General features: G+C 37.4%; 1 protein-coding gene and 1 long non-coding RNA gene across 3 annotated transcripts in view; one reads left to right on the plus strand and one right to left on the minus strand.

Annotated features, from left to right (window-relative positions):
• LOC140697718 (uncharacterized) overlaps positions 1–1,625 on the minus strand; it is a 32,048-nt gene extending 30,423 nt beyond the window's left edge. Inside the window, exon 1 of one of the 2 annotated variants that reach the window (XR_012074979.1) lies at positions 1,413–1,620. This is a non-coding gene — a long non-coding RNA (uncharacterized lncRNA). Of the gene's footprint in view, positions 1–1,412 lie in introns of both variants that reach the window. The other variant, XR_012074980.1, reaches the window with a different exon arrangement.
• Positions 1,626–17,727, plus strand: HINT3 (histidine triad nucleotide binding protein 3). Its single transcript, XM_006200025.4, has 5 exons — positions 1,626–2,035; positions 10,512–10,629; positions 13,085–13,154; positions 15,060–15,186; positions 17,217–17,727. The coding sequence occupies exons 1-5, from the start codon at positions 1,835–1,837 to the stop codon at positions 17,247–17,249; spliced, it is 549 nt and encodes a 182-aa protein (XP_006200087.1). The 5' UTR covers positions 1,626–1,834; the 3' UTR covers positions 17,250–17,727.
• The last annotated feature ends 234 nt before the right edge of the window (positions 17,728–17,961 follow it).

The raw sequence follows: 17,961 nt of genomic DNA on the forward strand, positions 1-17,961 counted from the left end.
TGAAAATGCCTTAAATACACATGTACAACTACTTTACAAATATATAAATAAATGCTTTTGATTAATACAACATAAATTCATTCAAAAGCGTTAGTGAATTTGTAATCGGACGTTGTTACTAAGTATTTTCTAAACCAACAAATACAAAGGGTACGACTACTGTAATGAGCTAGTCTAAAAAATTTTCCAGTGTTAAAAACGTTCTGTTTTCAAAAAGGGTGACAGGTTATGGTGTCAGACAAACCTTTATCTGAACTCTGTCACTACCAATAATTAGTTGTATGTTACTAGGCAAATCTGAGTTTGTTTCTTTACCTCTGTAGTGGGAATTATAAAATCTAACCATGCTTGTTTTGATGATTAGAGAACACTTGGCACATTTTTAGGTGTTCAGCAAATGCTAAGTACTGTAAAATGAAAAGTTGAGGTCAAATCAGAGTCCACCTTGAATGCCAAAGCTAAGGAATTGGTACTTTATCTTTGGGCTTGATCACTACTGAAGGGTTTTTGTCTGAGTGGCAGGAAAATCAAGGAGAGAAACTAGTTAGAAGGATATTGTTGAGGTTGAGATGAGGCATAATGGGGCACTGGCAGTGAATTTCTGGAATATTTCAGACTATAAACTACAGGATTCCTCATTAACCTGTGTATGAAGAGTAAGATAAAAGCTGCTATTCTGATCTAGCTGGTGCTGTTAGCAACAAAACAAGTAGAGGTATGAAGTTCAGTTTTGGACATTCTGAGCTTAGCACATGATAAAAGAAAATTTCACACATTGAAATTTAGGTAAGTCATTTCGGCTTATACATGAGTTAACTTGAATTTTATGCTAACTAAAATAGCCTGTTTGTGGCCCATCAAACACCCATTCTATATCTGCTTTGATTATTAAAGAAAAGAGCACCTTGACCAGAAGTAAACAACGTCCACGTAAAAAACAAAAATTAAATGCCCCTCTTCTCAGGATGCCAATAATAGTACTTCCTTGGTGATAAGGCTCCCTCCGCAGGTGCCGAGGCCATACTGAATCACTGTGTAAGTGCTCGTATGTTCTTTTTTTGAAACTGTAAAGAAATATATCCTTGACTTTTATTGTTTCTTTGTTCTGACAAGATACAAAACTGTGCCGGAAGCCATGCTTCTCTGGATCAGCACCTCAGAGTAATTTGAGAAGCAGGCTTCCCAGCTAGTCCTCATTTTTACTTAAATAAAACTCTTTCCTATTCTTATTCTCATTATTTATGTTGACACACCTAAAATTACTGTCGCTGAAAATGCATATATAGAGCATCAAATATGATCTAGGCTGAAAACAAAGCTCTAGAAATTCTGTTCATTCTCTTAAAACGCATGAATTTTTAAGAACTTTTCTTCCCCTTACAACATCGTGACACACTCCTGGGGCACCTTACACTGCAGGCTTCGGGGAAACGACGTTCAACCCATCAACAGGTTCCTTTTGGCCCCAGGATAGGGCGCGCCGGTGATGTCACCGCGACGGAGGGCGCGAGCCTGCGTTTCGGCGGACGTCGTGCGTTGTTACCAACGAGACGCAGGGCGAGGGCCGACTGCCGCCGCCAGCGGCTCCTCCCCGTAGCGCCTGCTCGCGTCCTCCCGCGCCCCCTCGTGGCCTCCAGCGGGCGGCCCCGCCTCTGGCTTTGCGGCCCCGCAGCGAGTCTCCCTCGGTCTGGCCTGGATCAGCTCCAGCGCCCACCTCCAGGCCCGGCCCAGCGCCAGGCGAGGGGCGACGCCTGGAGGCAAAATCGAGGAGGTGCAGGAGGCGAACTCTGCGTGGGCCCTGTGGTCGCCGAGAAGCCTGAGGCTCTCAGCTGCGATGGCGGAGGAGCAGGAGTGCGGTTCCGCGAAGTCCTGCGCCGACCTTGAGGCAGCGGGGGCTGCAGAACCTACGGGGTCTTCACCGGAGACCAGCGCGGTCGCCGCAGAGTCGCCGGAGCTCCAGGGCCGCAGTGGCAAGTGCGTGTTCTGCCGGATCGCGGGGCAGCAGGACACCGGCACCGAGCTCCTGTACTGTGAGGTGGGCGGCGCCGACCGGCCCGGGGCTCCGCGCGGCCTCGCGGGTGTGGGTGCGGGCGGGTCCTGGGGAAGTGGGGTGGGAGGCTGCGTGGTCTGCTGTTAGTGATAGACTTGCTTCTCTCGGCGGCGGCGGGAGGGTCACCAGCGGCCTCTCGGCTGTTCTGAAGGGGGAGAACGTGGGGATAAAGTCTCTCTCTGCAGCTGCCGAGGTACTTGGTAGAAAGTAGCAGGTATGGCCTCTAATTTCATTACAGGGACCCCTCCCCGCGCCTTTCTAGGCGCAGCTTTTACATTCCGCACTCAGTGCTGATACTGAAAACTGGTAGAAAATCAATCCTGGTCATTGTGAAGCGCTTGTTGTTCGACTGAAAATAGGCTGGCAGGAGTGGGTCCGAGGTCGAACCATTACTCAATGGCTTCTGATTTGCATTAAAGGGTCCAGTTCCTAGAAGTGTTAGCAGTTGAGATGTGTGGAAAATTTCAGAGCACTAAGACTTTGTCCAGGTATTTAAGAACAGATGCCTGGTGGTCAGTTTCTTCTACCAGCTCAACTTGCCTTTAAAGAAACAACCTTTTGAGACAACCAGCTCCAAAGATACTGAGTTTTTGTTTTTGGTTTTGGTAGTAATCATTCTATTCATTTGTTAAAAGTAAATTGATTTCCTTCTAAGCACTGTTCAGTGGTGATTCAGTGAGATTCAGTGGTGAGCAAGGTAAAGGATAGTCCCTGTCTAGATTTTATAATCTGAAGGGTGGAGTGAATACCGAGGAAGCAGCTGATGGTGAAATGGTTTTACCACCTGCAGTATTTTGCAAGGCCCGTGGAGAGGCACCTGACCCAGATTTGAAGGGTCAGGGAAGGCATTCCCCGGGAAGTGAGACATGAAAAAATAAGTAGGCATTTATCAGGTGAGAAAGAGGGAAGAATGTCCCTGGTAAAGAGAACCTTGGAAGGTTCCATTTGTGCCACAGGAGAGGAGAAATTCAATCTAACTGGAATACAGAGTCTGAGGGGATGCATGGTGAGAGATGAGGTGAAGAGGTAAATAGGGGGCCAAATTATTAAGGCCATTGTAATTTATGTTAAGGAGTTTGGGCATTATTTGAAGAGTGAAGGGAAGCCCTGCTGTGTTTAATGCTACTATTAAGGCTGGGTTTGAAGGAAGGGGTTGAGGGGTTACATGAGAGGGTTTGATCTTTGAGAGATCATCTGGCACTGCTGTAGAGAATGGAGCAGTCTGGAGACATGGAGATCTGTTATAAGGCCGTTGAAGTAATCCAGCCTGATGATAGCCTGAAATAAGAATGTGATAGTAGGGCTGAAGAAAAGTGGATAAATTTAAGGACATAGGAGGTAAAACAGGCAGGACAGGATCTGACACTGGGGAGATCTGTATCTCTAGCCCAGATGATAGGACTGATGGTTTACAGATGGCAATTGTAAAGAGAGGAATTAATGAGATCACTAGGAAGTGTATGTAGAGTAAGAAGTGAAGAGGCCCCTACATAGAACCCCAAAGGACACTAACATCATAAGAGAGAGGCAGAGGAACAGAAGGAAAACCAGAAAAGCTAAGAGAAAGGAGTGTGTCAGGAAGAAAGGAATTGGCAGCACTATCAGCCTTCCCTAATCCTCATGTCTGGGTTAGGTGACCCTGCAGTATGCTTGCAGAGAGGCCAAGTTAGATCAGAACGGGTTTTGCCCCCAGAGTGATGGTCATTGACCTTGAGGAGAGCAATTGAAGAAGGCATTTGGCAGATTGTACTTAATAAGAACCTGGAGGATGAAAAATTGAAGACAGCAAGTATAGACAACTTTTGAAGGAAGTGTGGCCATCCTGGGGAATAGGGAAAGGGAATGGTAACTACAGGAAGAGATGGGGTTAATGTTGCCGAAACACAGCTCCCATACTCTGCTTACTGAATTGAAACTTGAGGACAGAGTTTTGGATGAAGTAGAAAAGGCAGCTTTATTGCTCTGCCAGACAAAGGAAGTCACAGTGGACTAATGTCTCTAAGACTGTGAGCCTGCTAGGGAGAGAAGGCAGGGGGTTTTATAGTAAAAGTTCAAGAGTTCAAGGGGCAGAGCAGGTTTCCTTAGAGACTGCATACAGGGTAACAAGCTGTTGCAAAGTTATTCTTATTTTTGCAGATGTGGTGGTCCCCTTCCCTCTGCTGGGTATGAAGTTCACCTCAGGCTTTGAGACTCTCTTAATATTCTTGTACAACAAAGGATGAATAGGAAGGGGATCCCTGGAAAAGAGCTCTAGAGAAAAATGTGTGCAGTTTAAAATCAGGTTGATAAATGCTTTTAGCCTTTTAAGCAGGCTGAGGCCTGGGACCTCCTGCACCTTAAACAACAGGATGCGAGGAAACCACAAGGGGTCGAGGAGGCCAGTAGGGTCAGGAGCAGGGTACTGGGGGCAAAAGCAGGGTACTAAGCATGACCCCTGCACACAGCACCAGCACCACAGGGGAGTTGGGCAGACCACCGACGCCTCCCTCGTTTCCAGCCTAACCCTAGCTCAGTTGGTAGAGCGTGAGAAAGACCCTTTAAACCATCATACAGTTAAGCAGTTACAAACACCATTATAGATACCAGATGGTCACCAATGACAATAGAGTCCTCCTCGGTTACATTAAGAGAAAGCTTTTTAAAACAGTGAAGACTTTGGTGTGTTTAAAATGAGAAGGTGCCAGTGGAGAGAGGTTTCAGATGGCCCAGGGCGGTAGAGCTTTGTTCCTGGGAAAGAGGAATCTCAGGCACTCATCCATTCCACAGTATTTGAATGAGTGCCTTCTGTGTGCCAGGCACTGTTGAGGGCACTGGGAAACAGCAGTCAACAAAATGTACAAAAACCCCTGTCCTCGGGGAGCTTACATTGTACTCACAGGAAATAGACAACAAGCAACATAATAAGTAAAATACATAGTTTATTAGATGGTGAAAAATAAAAGAGAAAAGGAATGCAACTTTAAAGGAAAAGCTGCACTAAGAATGTGGCATTTAAATGAAGCCCTGAAGGAGGCGAAGGAGCGAAATACATGGTTGTTTTGAAGTAAAAAGTTTGAAGAGCTCTCCTGGAGGCCAGCAGAGAGGATGAGGGAGACAAGGATTCTTGTGTAGTGATGAGGGTCAGTTGAGGTGGAGGACATTTGATTTAATGTCTGCTCAGCCGCAAGACTTTTGCCTCCCCTCAAGCAGAAGCCTAAGTCCAGTTTCAGATAATGTGGGCCGGTGTGTCAACCCAGAGTTGGAGTCCGGTCCTGTGGTTGTTACCAAAGTGCAGCAGGACAACGCTAAGAATTTATGCTGCAGAAAGACTGAATAGGAGAAGGAAGTGAGACAGGGAGCAGCTGACAGAGAAAGAGTAAGCCCATCAGTTGTCTGTACAGTAGACCTCTGCTGAGCTGATCCGGACAGTCAGGAGGGACCAAGTTCTGTCTCTTTATTCACTCCTTATTTTACTAATTATAAAATTAAGTAAACAAGAGGTAAAGTGAGTTTTTTTAACTTCACAGAGTTCAATATTTCTTAGAGTCTTGGAAACTGCTTTTAAATTGTGCATGCTCCAGTACCAGTGTTGAAGAAAACTGATAGAAAATAGGTACCAGTAGTTGTGGAAAGCTTTGTCTAAAAATTGTCATTGAGGAGGGTAGGCTGGTCCAAACTTATATCATAGTTACCTTCCTAGCCAAAGATCAGAATTTTTTTCTTTCTTTGGAACATTCTCAAAGTAAACTATATAAGGAGACTTGAGGCATTTTTATAGAGGAAATTAATACTTTAAAATAATTTATGCCCTAAATAGGGAACATAGATCAATATATACAATAGTCCATATAATACAATAACATAAGATACATATACTTGTGCAGTGGTGCGCCAAGAAGTTGTTCTTTTTTTTCCAAAATGAATCTAGCATGATTTAATGTAGAAGAGCTCACTAACTAAAGATTAATGAATCTTTTTAAAAAGAGAATAATTACCTAATATTGAATTTGTACATTTTAGATTGTATATAATATTCATGTATTCATATATGTTCATTATAAACATTTAGATACTGTTGGGTTTATGTGAAGTAAGATGAACTTACAATTAAGTGTAGAGGAGAAAATTTGATTTGGATTAATTGGAGTGGTTACCAGCATCATGTAGCATTAGTTTGGGAAACATTCTGGCAAAAGCTAGAGAAGATTCCCCACCCCACAGGCCTCTGTATAGTGTTTTCTTGTTGTATACTGTGGAATCAAAACTAAGCAAAGACTAGACCATGCATCCTTATGGGGGAGATGCCACTCCCCAAGGGGTGAAAACTGGTTCTTGGGAGGCGATACTTTATTCTCTTTTCATGTATGAGGCAAAGATGTACATAGAGTACATAAACAGATAAAGATGGGAGGCGATACTTTATTCTCTTTTCATGTATGAGGCAAAGATGTACATAGAGTACATAAACAGATAAAGAGCGTTCTGTGGTATTAAAATGTAGTAGGGGTGGGATTAGGAAGAAATACCTAAAAAATGTCCTTAGATGGGCATTGATGAAAATGTGGTTGAGAAACACTGGGCTAAATGTTTATTTTCACCCTGCTTGAGACATTACTGAGGAAATACTAGTTTAATTTGAATGCTTTTCCCCTTCTTCAATCAAAATTAACCTAAAACCTTAGATGGCATGATACTGAAATGTTCTTTCAAGTGTTCTTTCTTTTTATTTGCTTAAGATGTCACTTATGGTTCAGTTGCAGGAAAGAAAAACAATTCAGGCTTTTTTTAAGCAGAAATTGATTTACTATAGGGAATTATTTGCTAACATAGTCATTGCAAGGGCTGGAGGAGCAGGTTTTGGAAAAGCCTTTAAGAATGACACCCAGAACAGCACTGCAGAAATGACTCCCTGGGGAGATACTCTCTGTGCCACAGTCAGGAGGTGGGAGTCAGGTGACTGCCATCGGAATCTGGACTTCAGGAAAATGTCCCCTTAGGTGTGATCCAGAGACGAGGAAAGTGTGACTGCCACTTCTAAACTGTGCTTTTAATGGCAGTACTGTTGGCATTTGGGTTTGGACTCTGCTTAGTTGTGCAGGGCAATTCCACCTGTTGGATCATGGAAGACTTCATCTCTGTGGAAAAGCATCTGAAAACCGTTATGACACACCGTTTTTTAAGGGATAGATGAAGGAGTTTCAGTAGCTTTATCTTTCTATTTAAGCAACCGCCATTTATTTATTCAATAGTTTTGCAGACTTACTATGTGTTACTCACTTGGAGTTCAAAGATGAATATGGCATGTCCCACACTTGAGACGCTTGCCTATGAGCTGAACTGAAAGCAGCAAATGAAAAATTCTCTTAGTGGATGTCGTTAAAGATAAGATAGTCAAAAGTCACTTGCAATTATCTGGTCTTTGTGTGGTTATGCTACCAGCATGACATGCAGTTAGGTTCACTTGTTTCTGTTTGTTTTCAATTTTTAGAGACTACTTTTTTTTAAGTCCAAAAATGTATGCTAAATATTCACTTTTTTAAAGCAAAGTACATTCGAAGTCTAGTATTCATTCTCTTATTATTTCTACCCTGTTCCTCTTTCCCTGTAAGAAACTTTTAAAAAGTGGTTTTGGTTTATCTTTCCTTTGTGAGTAAATATGTGTGCATATGTTTATATTCCTCCTTAATATACAAAAGATAACCTAACCACTCTTGTTCTTTGCTTTTTTTTTAACCTTAGGAGAATGTTTCAGAAGTGACTTCATAAGTATATAAAGATCTTCCTCATTCCTTTTTATAGCTACACAATACTCCATTTATGAACTCACTGTAATTTATTCAACCAGTCTCTTAAATGAATTATGGACACGGGTTATTTTCAGCCGTTTTGATTTGACAGGAATTTTACCTACTGATGATGATGACAGTTATGTTGATTGATAGTTTTTTTTAAATTAATAAGAATTGAGAAAATAAAATACTCATATGTGACATTCAGTAAACAAAACCTTTCAAAATAGGGTTTTGAAAGATGATGGAGAACTAGGCATTTCGTTCATTCTTATGGATGAGTCATATAAGACAAAAGATTTTTAGGAGCTTATTTAATTTTTTTCTTCTATTATCCTTTAGATTGGCACTTCCTAGTTGCCTGACTCTAAAGAAGTGTCACTCCTGCTTTGAGGTAGAATCCAGCTATATTATCTCAAACTAATTCTAATCAAGATGTATTCTGTACCAAAATTACCTCTGGGTTTTAAAAGTTAATACCATAATTGAGGGGAAATAAAGACATATAAAACTGGTGTGTTATGATCAATCTGGGAAATACAATTTTGTTGTGCTAGATTAGGCCCCCAAAACTAGTTGTTTCTTAGCTGGAAGCATTAAAGAAATAATGCAAAACTAAACATTCAAAAACATTGTGGTCTTCAATCTTATCCTTTTCTAAAAAGGATATCAATGGATATCAATATTTAAAGTTACAACTAGACAGAATAACCATAGTAAAAATTTTTTAAATTGATGAAGTTGTTATGTTTGTTATTTTAGGGTTAGAGTTAGCCCTTGGGGTTCCCCAAGTCATCTAACCTTCTGGGACTATACATATATATGTATACATATACATACACACACACATATTTGTATATATTTACATATGTATGTATATGTACACACACATGTACGTACGTATGTACGTACACACACACACACACACACACACACCTAGTCTGAATCTCTATCCATGAATTAACAGCAAACCCATCGCTCTCGCAAATATATCAGAAGATTTTCTCTTGGGACTGGGGGAATATGCTGCTTACATTATCCCTAGTAACCTCATGATTTTCTGTTTCTACTTAATTTTCTATCTCAGCCTCAAACTTTTGTCTTGCTTCAACTGAAGAGAATAACAGATTCTTTTCCTTTTATTTTCCTGCTACATTAAAGCAAAGCAACAGTTGCTACAGATTTTTCTGAAAGTTTGGGGGCAGTAAGGATCTCATTTTTGAAACATAGCATCAGATCCCTGTTTCTGTAGGGAGGCACCTCCATTCACTTCTTGTTTGTTTACCTTCCTCCATGCTCATGCTTCACTCAGTTAACCCATCACTGTGTTTACCACAAGGTCTTAAAGTTGCATTTTTTCCCCTCTTATTCTCCTCTTTTAGGCAGGTTTCACTTAATAGCTGGAAAAATAATTGAGATTTTTGTGTTGTTGTGCTTCTGCATTTTAGTAGCTCGTCATTGACAGTATGCATGTGAGGACAGCAACGAATCAGTATTTAAACAATATTTTAATAAGGTGATATTGTGGGCATTTTATAGAAGCCTTGAGGCAGGAAAGGGACACACAGTAACCTTATTTTTGCTGACCTCCATTTCAATCATGGCTCTGCTTGGGGGCTAAAAGAAGACAAAAAGTCCCATTCGCTGAATTGTGGTCTCAGTGAGGTTAACTTGTCAGTCACCTGGAGCTTAGGTGAGCAGTATGGATACTGATAAGGAAGTTCATGGTGCAGTATGTACATTTGCCTTTTATCATTCTCATTGAAATCAAGATAGCTGACATGGATATTAGGCCCTTGTTCAAACTGAATTTTGGTTCTTAGAGTGGAGAACTAATGAGCAACAATGCATTCTGGGAATTTTTTTGAGGGAAATTATGCTTATTGATACAGATTTTATTTAACTTTGACTAATTTTAAAAATATAAGGTATTGAATGAGGTTATTTAGGGAATACAGGTTTTTCTGTTGGAAAAGCTTGAAATTCAAATGTTAACAACTTGAAAGACTCCCTGTTTCGTTTCCTTTTTTTTTTTCTTATATTACTGTGTGGAGTATGTAAACCAGAAAACCGAGGCCTTACATGTACTGGACTGGGCACACAACTTAATACAAAATACTGGAGTTTGTCTCAACATTTCAGACTCTTTTTGGTGCTGTAACGTGGCAAGTAAATTTAAGGTATTCATAATTACTGTAAAAAATGTTTAAAAGTGTAACCCCTAGATATGTAGATGCTAGATGATGTTATAACAGAGATAAATGTCACTTTGGAAAAAATTAAACATAAACAAGAATTTATCAATCTTGCTATGATTCTGTAGTCAAACCTTTAAAAGTACATATTAGGAGTGGAAAAACTTTAGGGTAGAGATGAAGAAATATATAATGAAATTTTTAAAACTCTGGGATTATGGTAATGAAGTTTTAATAAACTTTATTCATAATTGTTTTCCTCAAATTGATTTCTTGTCTTTTTCTTCTCTGGAATAAATGAGCATCTCACGAAGGAACTAAAAGCTTGTCTTTATGGACTTACTGCTTAATCACAAAATTGCCCAGTGGGGATTAGTTGTGACATAAGGATCATTTCCTTATCAGACTGAGATTTATGATGTTTAAGGCATGCATTAGGACAGCATTAGGAAATTCTTTTAGAAAACTCACTAATAAATGATACATTTTTTCCTTTAGAATGAAGACCTAGTTTGCTTCAAAGATATCAAGCCAGCAGCACCTCATCATTATCTTGTGGTGCCAAAGAAGCATATTGAAAACTGCAGATACCTAAAGAAAGATCACCTGGAACTGGGTAAGATGATGGCAGTATTCTGCATGGTTATGTCTTCTTGAATTGGCATCAGTGATGGCAGAGACTGAAAACAGTTCAGCCAGGTATTATGATAGATGAGCATTATGGCTTTTTGAAACTTTCATTATGAAAAATTTCAAAAATATACAAAAATGAAGAAAATTATATAATCTCCATTTATTTATCACCCAAGCTCAACATTTATTAACTCTTGGCTAATCTTTTTACATATATTAATCTTCTCCCACAGTGGATTTGAAGCAAATCCCAGATATCATCTTTAAAAAAAAATCTCTTTAAAAAATCATCTTTAAAGAAATCTCTAAAAGATTATGCCTCTTTTTGCTTTTTAAATGATGGCTTTCTTGATTCTGAAAGTGAAAGGTGCTATGAAAAGTTACAGACAAACAAGTTATGATATGGCATATGAGCTCATATTGCCTGAGAGTGAGACCATATTGGTACCTGCCTTGTAGTTAGTTTCCTGTGTAGATGAACCAACGTTTAATTAGGCGATTTTAGTGATGAACTTTTAGGCTCTGAAAAGGAGATTCTGAAATCCTTCTCTTACAGGATTATCCCGTATTTTCTTATTCGTGATTTCTGTGACTTGTCAACTATCATTTACTAAGACATTTCTAAGTTTACATCACATCTGCTTTAATAGCCATTGTCAACAGGGTCTGGGATTAATTTGATCAATACCATAAGGTAACTGGCAAGATAAATAGATAAATTGGGCTAGATTTTTGAAGGTCATTAAGAAATTTCTTTGATGAAAACCTTGATAGGTTTATTAGTGTTTGTAGTACTGAATTACCAGTTTATTTAAACAGTTTTTTCTAGATATTGAGAAGTACCTTAGTCATCTTAAGTTCTATCAGTACATTTCATGCTCATTCCAACAGATGGAGGCCAATTTACATGCACATTTAGTACTAGGCAACAGCCACCACAGCCTTAAGAATTTCCTTTTATACTATTATCCTTAAGGAGGGAGAAATGTATTTATGTTTGTTTTTCTTTCTCTAGTATTTCCTTTCTTGGTAAAAGTTGTTATAACTGTTGTAAATCAAATGTTACTAATTTTGAGGCATCATTTGGGATTTCGTTATATGTATTGTTCTTTCTGATTTTGCATATATTTGAATATTTCCATATTAAAAGTTTGAAGATACTTGCAATTAATGTTTTTATATAGTCTAAAGTTGGGAAAATAATAAGCATATGGAAGAGCTCAGTAACACAGGCAAGCACTGTGACAATAAAGGACATTAACAGAACTTCACATAACTATAGAATACACATTTTGTTAGAAGCACGTGTTCACCAAGGTTGACTATATTCCAGACAATGAAATAAGTCTCAATACATTTCAAATGATCAAAATCTTATAAAATATGTTGTCTGATGACAATGGAATTAAAGTAGAAAAATAGTAAAATCTAGACTAAGTCTTAACATTTTAAAATTAACACCCTTTTAAATACCTTCTAAATAAGTTAAAAAGACTATTTTCAATTGATTGGTAATAGACATATATCTATCAAAATTTGTAGAATGTAGTGAAAGCAGAATCTAGAAGGAAATTTATAGCTTTAAGTGCTTATATTAGAAAAGGACGTGTAAAACCAATGACCCAAGGTTCCAGTTTAGGATGCTAGAAGAGGCAAGCAAATTAGATCAAAGTAAGTATAAAGAAGGAACTAGTAAGATTAGATACCAGTGATACAGGAAAGAGACAGTAGGTTTTGCTTCATGTATTTGGATCTGATTTTAAGTGAACATGTAATTATGATTGTCATGCCATCTCAATGAATTTATCCGTTTTTATCATTATAATAAATGCATTCCTCTTTATTTCTGGAAGTACTTCTTGCATCTCTTTTGTATGGTATTAATTTAGCTCCTCCAACTTTCTTATTACTTATTGTTTGCATTTGGTATCTTTTTCTATCCTTTACTTGCAAATTGAATATTTACATTTAAAGACTCGAAGACAGCAATATAATTGGGCCCTGCTTTTTAAAAAAATATATATATATATATAATGTGAAAATCTCTGTCATTTAATTGGAGAGTTTAGTAAAGAAACAATATAACCATTGATAAAGCTGGATTTAGGTCTACCATCTTGCCGTTTGTTTTCTGTCTTTCTTCTTGATTCAAACATTTTCTTGCTCAATTACTTGGTTTCCTTATGATTAGAATTAGGCCTCAGTAGGGTCAGATGTCCTAGTCACTTGATAATATCTGTTAACAGCTGTCCAAAGTCAGCCTGTGAGTGATATTGTGTAATAGGTTGAACCTTCATTTCAGTTGTTGATAAGCAAACTTCTCAGTAACTTAGAGCTATTGAATGTGTCTTTAATGTGTATCCATTTTTACTAGGATTAGTAACTATGTAGTGAACTTAATGTCTCCTATAGTATGATACAGTTTTCCTGTTTTATAGTTGAGAACATGGTAACTGTTGGAAAAACCATTCTTGAAAGGAATAATTTCACTGACTTTAAAAATACAAGGTATGTATACTTCCAGGTAGAAATCAATATATGCAGTTGATTTTTTTGAAATGTTATTTCCTCAGGAAAATTAAAGTAGAGAAGGCAGAGTTCATGGGTTAGAGCAGTTTTCCTGAAAGTGAGCATTGTTCATTGGTAAATTTAATAAACAAATCTTTTCATGTCTCAACATCTAATAATCACCACTTATAGTTTGGACAGACAAGTGTATTCATGCAGTGAGTACATAAAATTAGTTACTTAGTCCACTTTGTTCAATATGCATTCCTATAAAATTGTGTATAAACTGAATTTCCTTAGAAAAAATTTATTCTGTGATTGAAAAATACATTATGACACTTCTAGCATGAAAGTAACTTGAATTCGTTTCTTGCTGAACTGAACTCTGGCATTTGCCAAAGTTTGAGCAAAAGCACGCAATGTTCAATTTGGCAACTGTGTTAATTAATCTAATTTTTTTGTTTTTAAAAGATTTCTGATTTTGTTTTGTATGATCAAGCAGTACCAAGGCAGGTATAGTGGAGATTACTTCTGACAACTCTGAACTGGAATTTAGAGAGACCGAATTCTAATGCTGTCCATGCTACTTGCCGTTACTGTGCTTGTACTGGCTGTGTTACTTTAGAGAAGTCATTTAACCTCTCCAAGGTAACACCTGCTCTGCCTACTTGTAGGCCCAAAGGAGACTGTGTGTGTGTAAAAATCCTGTGAAAACTGTCCAGCACTATGTTCAAGGGTGATAATGACAAGGGACAGATGGTATTTGAGACCCTTTGGTCAAAAGCAGCACGTTCCCCTCCCAGTCATAGGAGTGCTTATGAGAAGAATGAGCACTGGACTTGGAGTCAAGAGCCCTGAGTCTTAATCCTGCCTCTACCACTGCCTAACTTTATGACCTTGGGAAGTCTCTTCAACTTGTTGGATCTTGGTTTCCCCATCTTTAAAATGAAAAGGTTGAGTGAACCCTTGAGTTGTTTCTAGCTTTTAGATTACCTGATTCCATTATATGACTCCTGTTTCATAAGGGAAAAAGTCTTCTTTTCTTGGTAGCGGTAGGAGCTTTTCAGTATGTCGCAAATCTGACTCCACATTGTCAGTCCTGTGTTGCTGCAATACAGCGCCTCTCCTCTGCCTTCTTCCCACACTCCCAGACACTTTTGGTCTCTCTTTTTTTTTTGAATTGAGACTTCTAGTTTGAACAGGGAAATATTTCTAGGCTTAGATTATTGTTACAGGTGTGCTTTGCTCCATTCAGAGTAAGTGAACTTACAAAACTGTTTGTAAATGGATTTTTAAGAGGTTAAGCCATATTTTAAAAAATGTTTTACTAGTCAAAAGAATTCTCTTGTAAATGTCCTATAAAGCACATAATTATGAATAGTTATCATCTAACTTATTTTCAGTATTCAAAAAACTTAACTCATGATAAAGATTTTTTACCGGTGGTAAGGAAATGATGGATCACTTTATTAAAGGAGAGAGCATGCCATCTACTGGCTATGTCTTGGAAAAGGGAACCCTGCTTCTGCTTGAGTGTCCAGTTATTTTAAGATTCATTGCAGAGACATCTTTTAGGAGAATGAAAGCTTAATATAAGAACTGAAGCGATAAGACATAATGCCAGCTCAGAATACATAAAGTTTATACTGCGGCATAACATGCTGTGAAAGCCTTCATTGATAAAGAGTTTATCTTACTGTAAACTTCAATATGAAAAGAAGAGGAACTGTGTGGATACTCTGAAGTGCATAAGGAAAAACAGTGAAAGAGATGTTTGAGTAGTAATCTATCTACCTTAGGTAATCTGTTTTGGATATCTTTAATATCTGTGTTTTAACCTGAAAATACAGCTTTAAACTATTATAGAGCTAATTTGTGAATTACCTCTCCACCTTTCTGTTTCAGGATGGGTTTCCATCTGCCACCATTCTGCTCCATTTCCCACTTGCACCTTCACGTTCTGGCACCAGCCGACCAGCTTAGCTTCTTATCAAAATTGGTTTATAGAGTGAATTCCTATTGGTTTATCTCAGTAAGTACTATTGTTTTGCCAGCAGCATACAAAAATATTTAATATATTTGTCCTTTTTGTTGTAGTTTTTCTTTTCTTGGCAACAGTACATACTTACACCTCTTATAGACTTGGTTATCTGTTTTAACATACCATTTGCACAGATCCAAAATAATATTTTTAATTTGGGGGACTTTCCATGTCATCAGATCTGTAGGAAGAGGTGCTATGGCGAAGTCAATTTTAAGCAGAGGATATGATACAGAAGAACCATGGCATTAATAGTTCATAATCCTGATTCCTGGCTCCATTAGTTATTTGAGTGGCCATGTGCAAGTTACTTAAACTTTTTAAGGCCCAAGTTTTTTATCTATTACCTGCATATAGGTCATAGTGCCTACCACTAGGGTTGATAAGAGGATTGATGAAATGATTAACATGTAAAGCAGCTAAAACTGTACCTTGCAAATAGTAGGGGTTAATAAAAGTTACCTGCTGCCTCTATCATCATCACCAACATCACTGTAGAAACTGATGCAAAGGGTAGCATCAGCTATTAGATCTGAGGTTGAAGCTTTGAGCCTAAAAAATTGCAGAATTCTGCTTTGCTAGGGCAAAAGTAGAACAGAATTCAACTGATTATAGGCTTGAAACCTGACAGTCGAGCTTTAGTTATTAAGTGACTCTGTCCTTCCAGGGCCACTTGACTAGTAATAATAATTTACTTTTCTTATTTTATGTGTCCATGATATAGTTGCTATTTTCCAATAATTATCAAATTACAAATTAAATAATTACTATTAGGTAATGCATACCATTATTATTCCTCTTGACTTGTTGTCCAGATGATTTTAATTAAAAATATATTTAAGGTATGTGTGTGTATTTGAAATTAAAAAGTGGGGCATTTTGTAGGAAGCTTTAAAAAAAATCCGTATGATAAGCAGGGATATTTATTGTTATTTGTATTTCTAATTTGCTATACTATATATGCTTTTATATTAAAATAATTAAAATATAATTTAAAAATTATAAAAATGTATTTCCTTACATGATATTTCAGTTGGGGAAAAAATGAATGAGCAAAGTTATGAGATCTGTTAATGTTCCATCCTGGGAATCTGAACTCTTCTTAAGTATAGGTATTTAAGTATATATTATAAGACTTTGAAAAAAATCAAGATAAAGATACTAAAGTTTATTCCAAAACCTTATATAATGTTCCAGATATAGAAGATGATTGTGAAAAGTATCTGAAATGATACAACTAGAAGACTTTAGTTTTCTTTTTACTTTTTCAAGATTTATTTTTTAGAGCAGTTTTAGTTTCACAGCAAAATTGAATAGAAAGTAGAGTTCCCGTATACCCTCTGTCCCCACATACTCACAGTCTCCCCACTATCAACATCCTACACCACAGTGATAAATTTGTCATGATCTATGAAACTACATTGCCATGTCATTATCACTCAGTCTGTGGTTTACATTAGGGGTCATTCTTGGTGTTGTACATTCTTTGGGTTTGGACAAATGCATAATGACATGTATCCACCATTACAGTATGATGCAGAATAGTTTAACTGCCCTAAAAAATCCTCTGTGCTCTGACTATTCATTTCTCCCTCCCCATAATCCCCAGTAACTACTGATCTTTTTAATGTCTCCTTTTGCCTTTTCCAGAATATCACATAGCTGGAATCATACAGTACACAGCCTTTTCAGATAGGCTTGTTTCACTTAGTAAAATGCATTTCATATTCCTGCATGTCTAGTTTACTTTTTAAAACTTTAGTATTATATTTATTTTCCTTGTTGAAACTGTCTAACAAATAGGCAATGTGGACAAAAATCTGCCTATTTATATATAATCTAGAATACCTTTACTGTAGTTTAAAAACTACTATATTGGGAGTTTTCTGTAAGGTATTTTTAGGAACAGAACTTGTAGCAGCCAGCTATTCTGCTGTGGCTTGTTATACTAGGGATGCCAGTAGAATTATTTCATGTTGGCTATGATAACTAGAATTTAAAATGTTATTTTTAAATTACAGGCTGATTATTTGATTGAAAAACTAAGAACATGAAAATGTCAACAGTGGAAGATTTTCCTAATCTTGGCTCAATATAAACCAATATTTTGGTCTTTTGAAGTCTAATTACAATTGTAAGGTTCATTCGGTTTTATGAGAAGCTATTATTGGGTAGCCTTAAATCTTTTTTTAATGTTTATTTCCTGAAATCTGTGACAGTTACATGAATACTTTGTCATTGACTTCTTTGTTTTAATGGTACCTTGACTAAGGTATAAGATACAATAGATAAATCCCATTAAAACAAATTCTGTTAATCAAGAAGGGCTCTCTATTTTTTTTTAAAAAGTTCAAATATTTTTATTTCTCAGTAGTCAATTATAATAGTGATTTATTTATGAAAAATAAACTGGTATTAAAAGTACTTTTGTTGGATCCCTTATTAAATGAAGGAGGAAAAGAAGTTATTTCTTGATCATTCTATAATTTTTCACATTGAATTTCAAAATAAAGAGTACCATACTACACAGTGCTCTCTAATCTTGTTGATGGAAAAAGTTGTACATGTGTCACTTTTTATTCAGATTTCGGATGCTGGTTTTCATTTCTGGAAACCTAGCATCTTTGTAGTAAGTTGATCCTGAAAACTATATAATATATATAAAATAATTTCTTTCTAACAGTGAATTTGCCATAACAATCAATTTGGCTACACAAGAGAATTCATTGCAATGGAATTTTATCTGTAAGAACATAAATGGGGAAG

This window comes from Vicugna pacos, chromosome 8, assembly GCF_048564905.1.
Source record: "Vicugna pacos chromosome 8, VicPac4, whole genome shotgun sequence".
Classification (NCBI taxonomy): Eukaryota; Metazoa; Chordata; class Mammalia; order Artiodactyla; family Camelidae; genus Vicugna; species Vicugna pacos.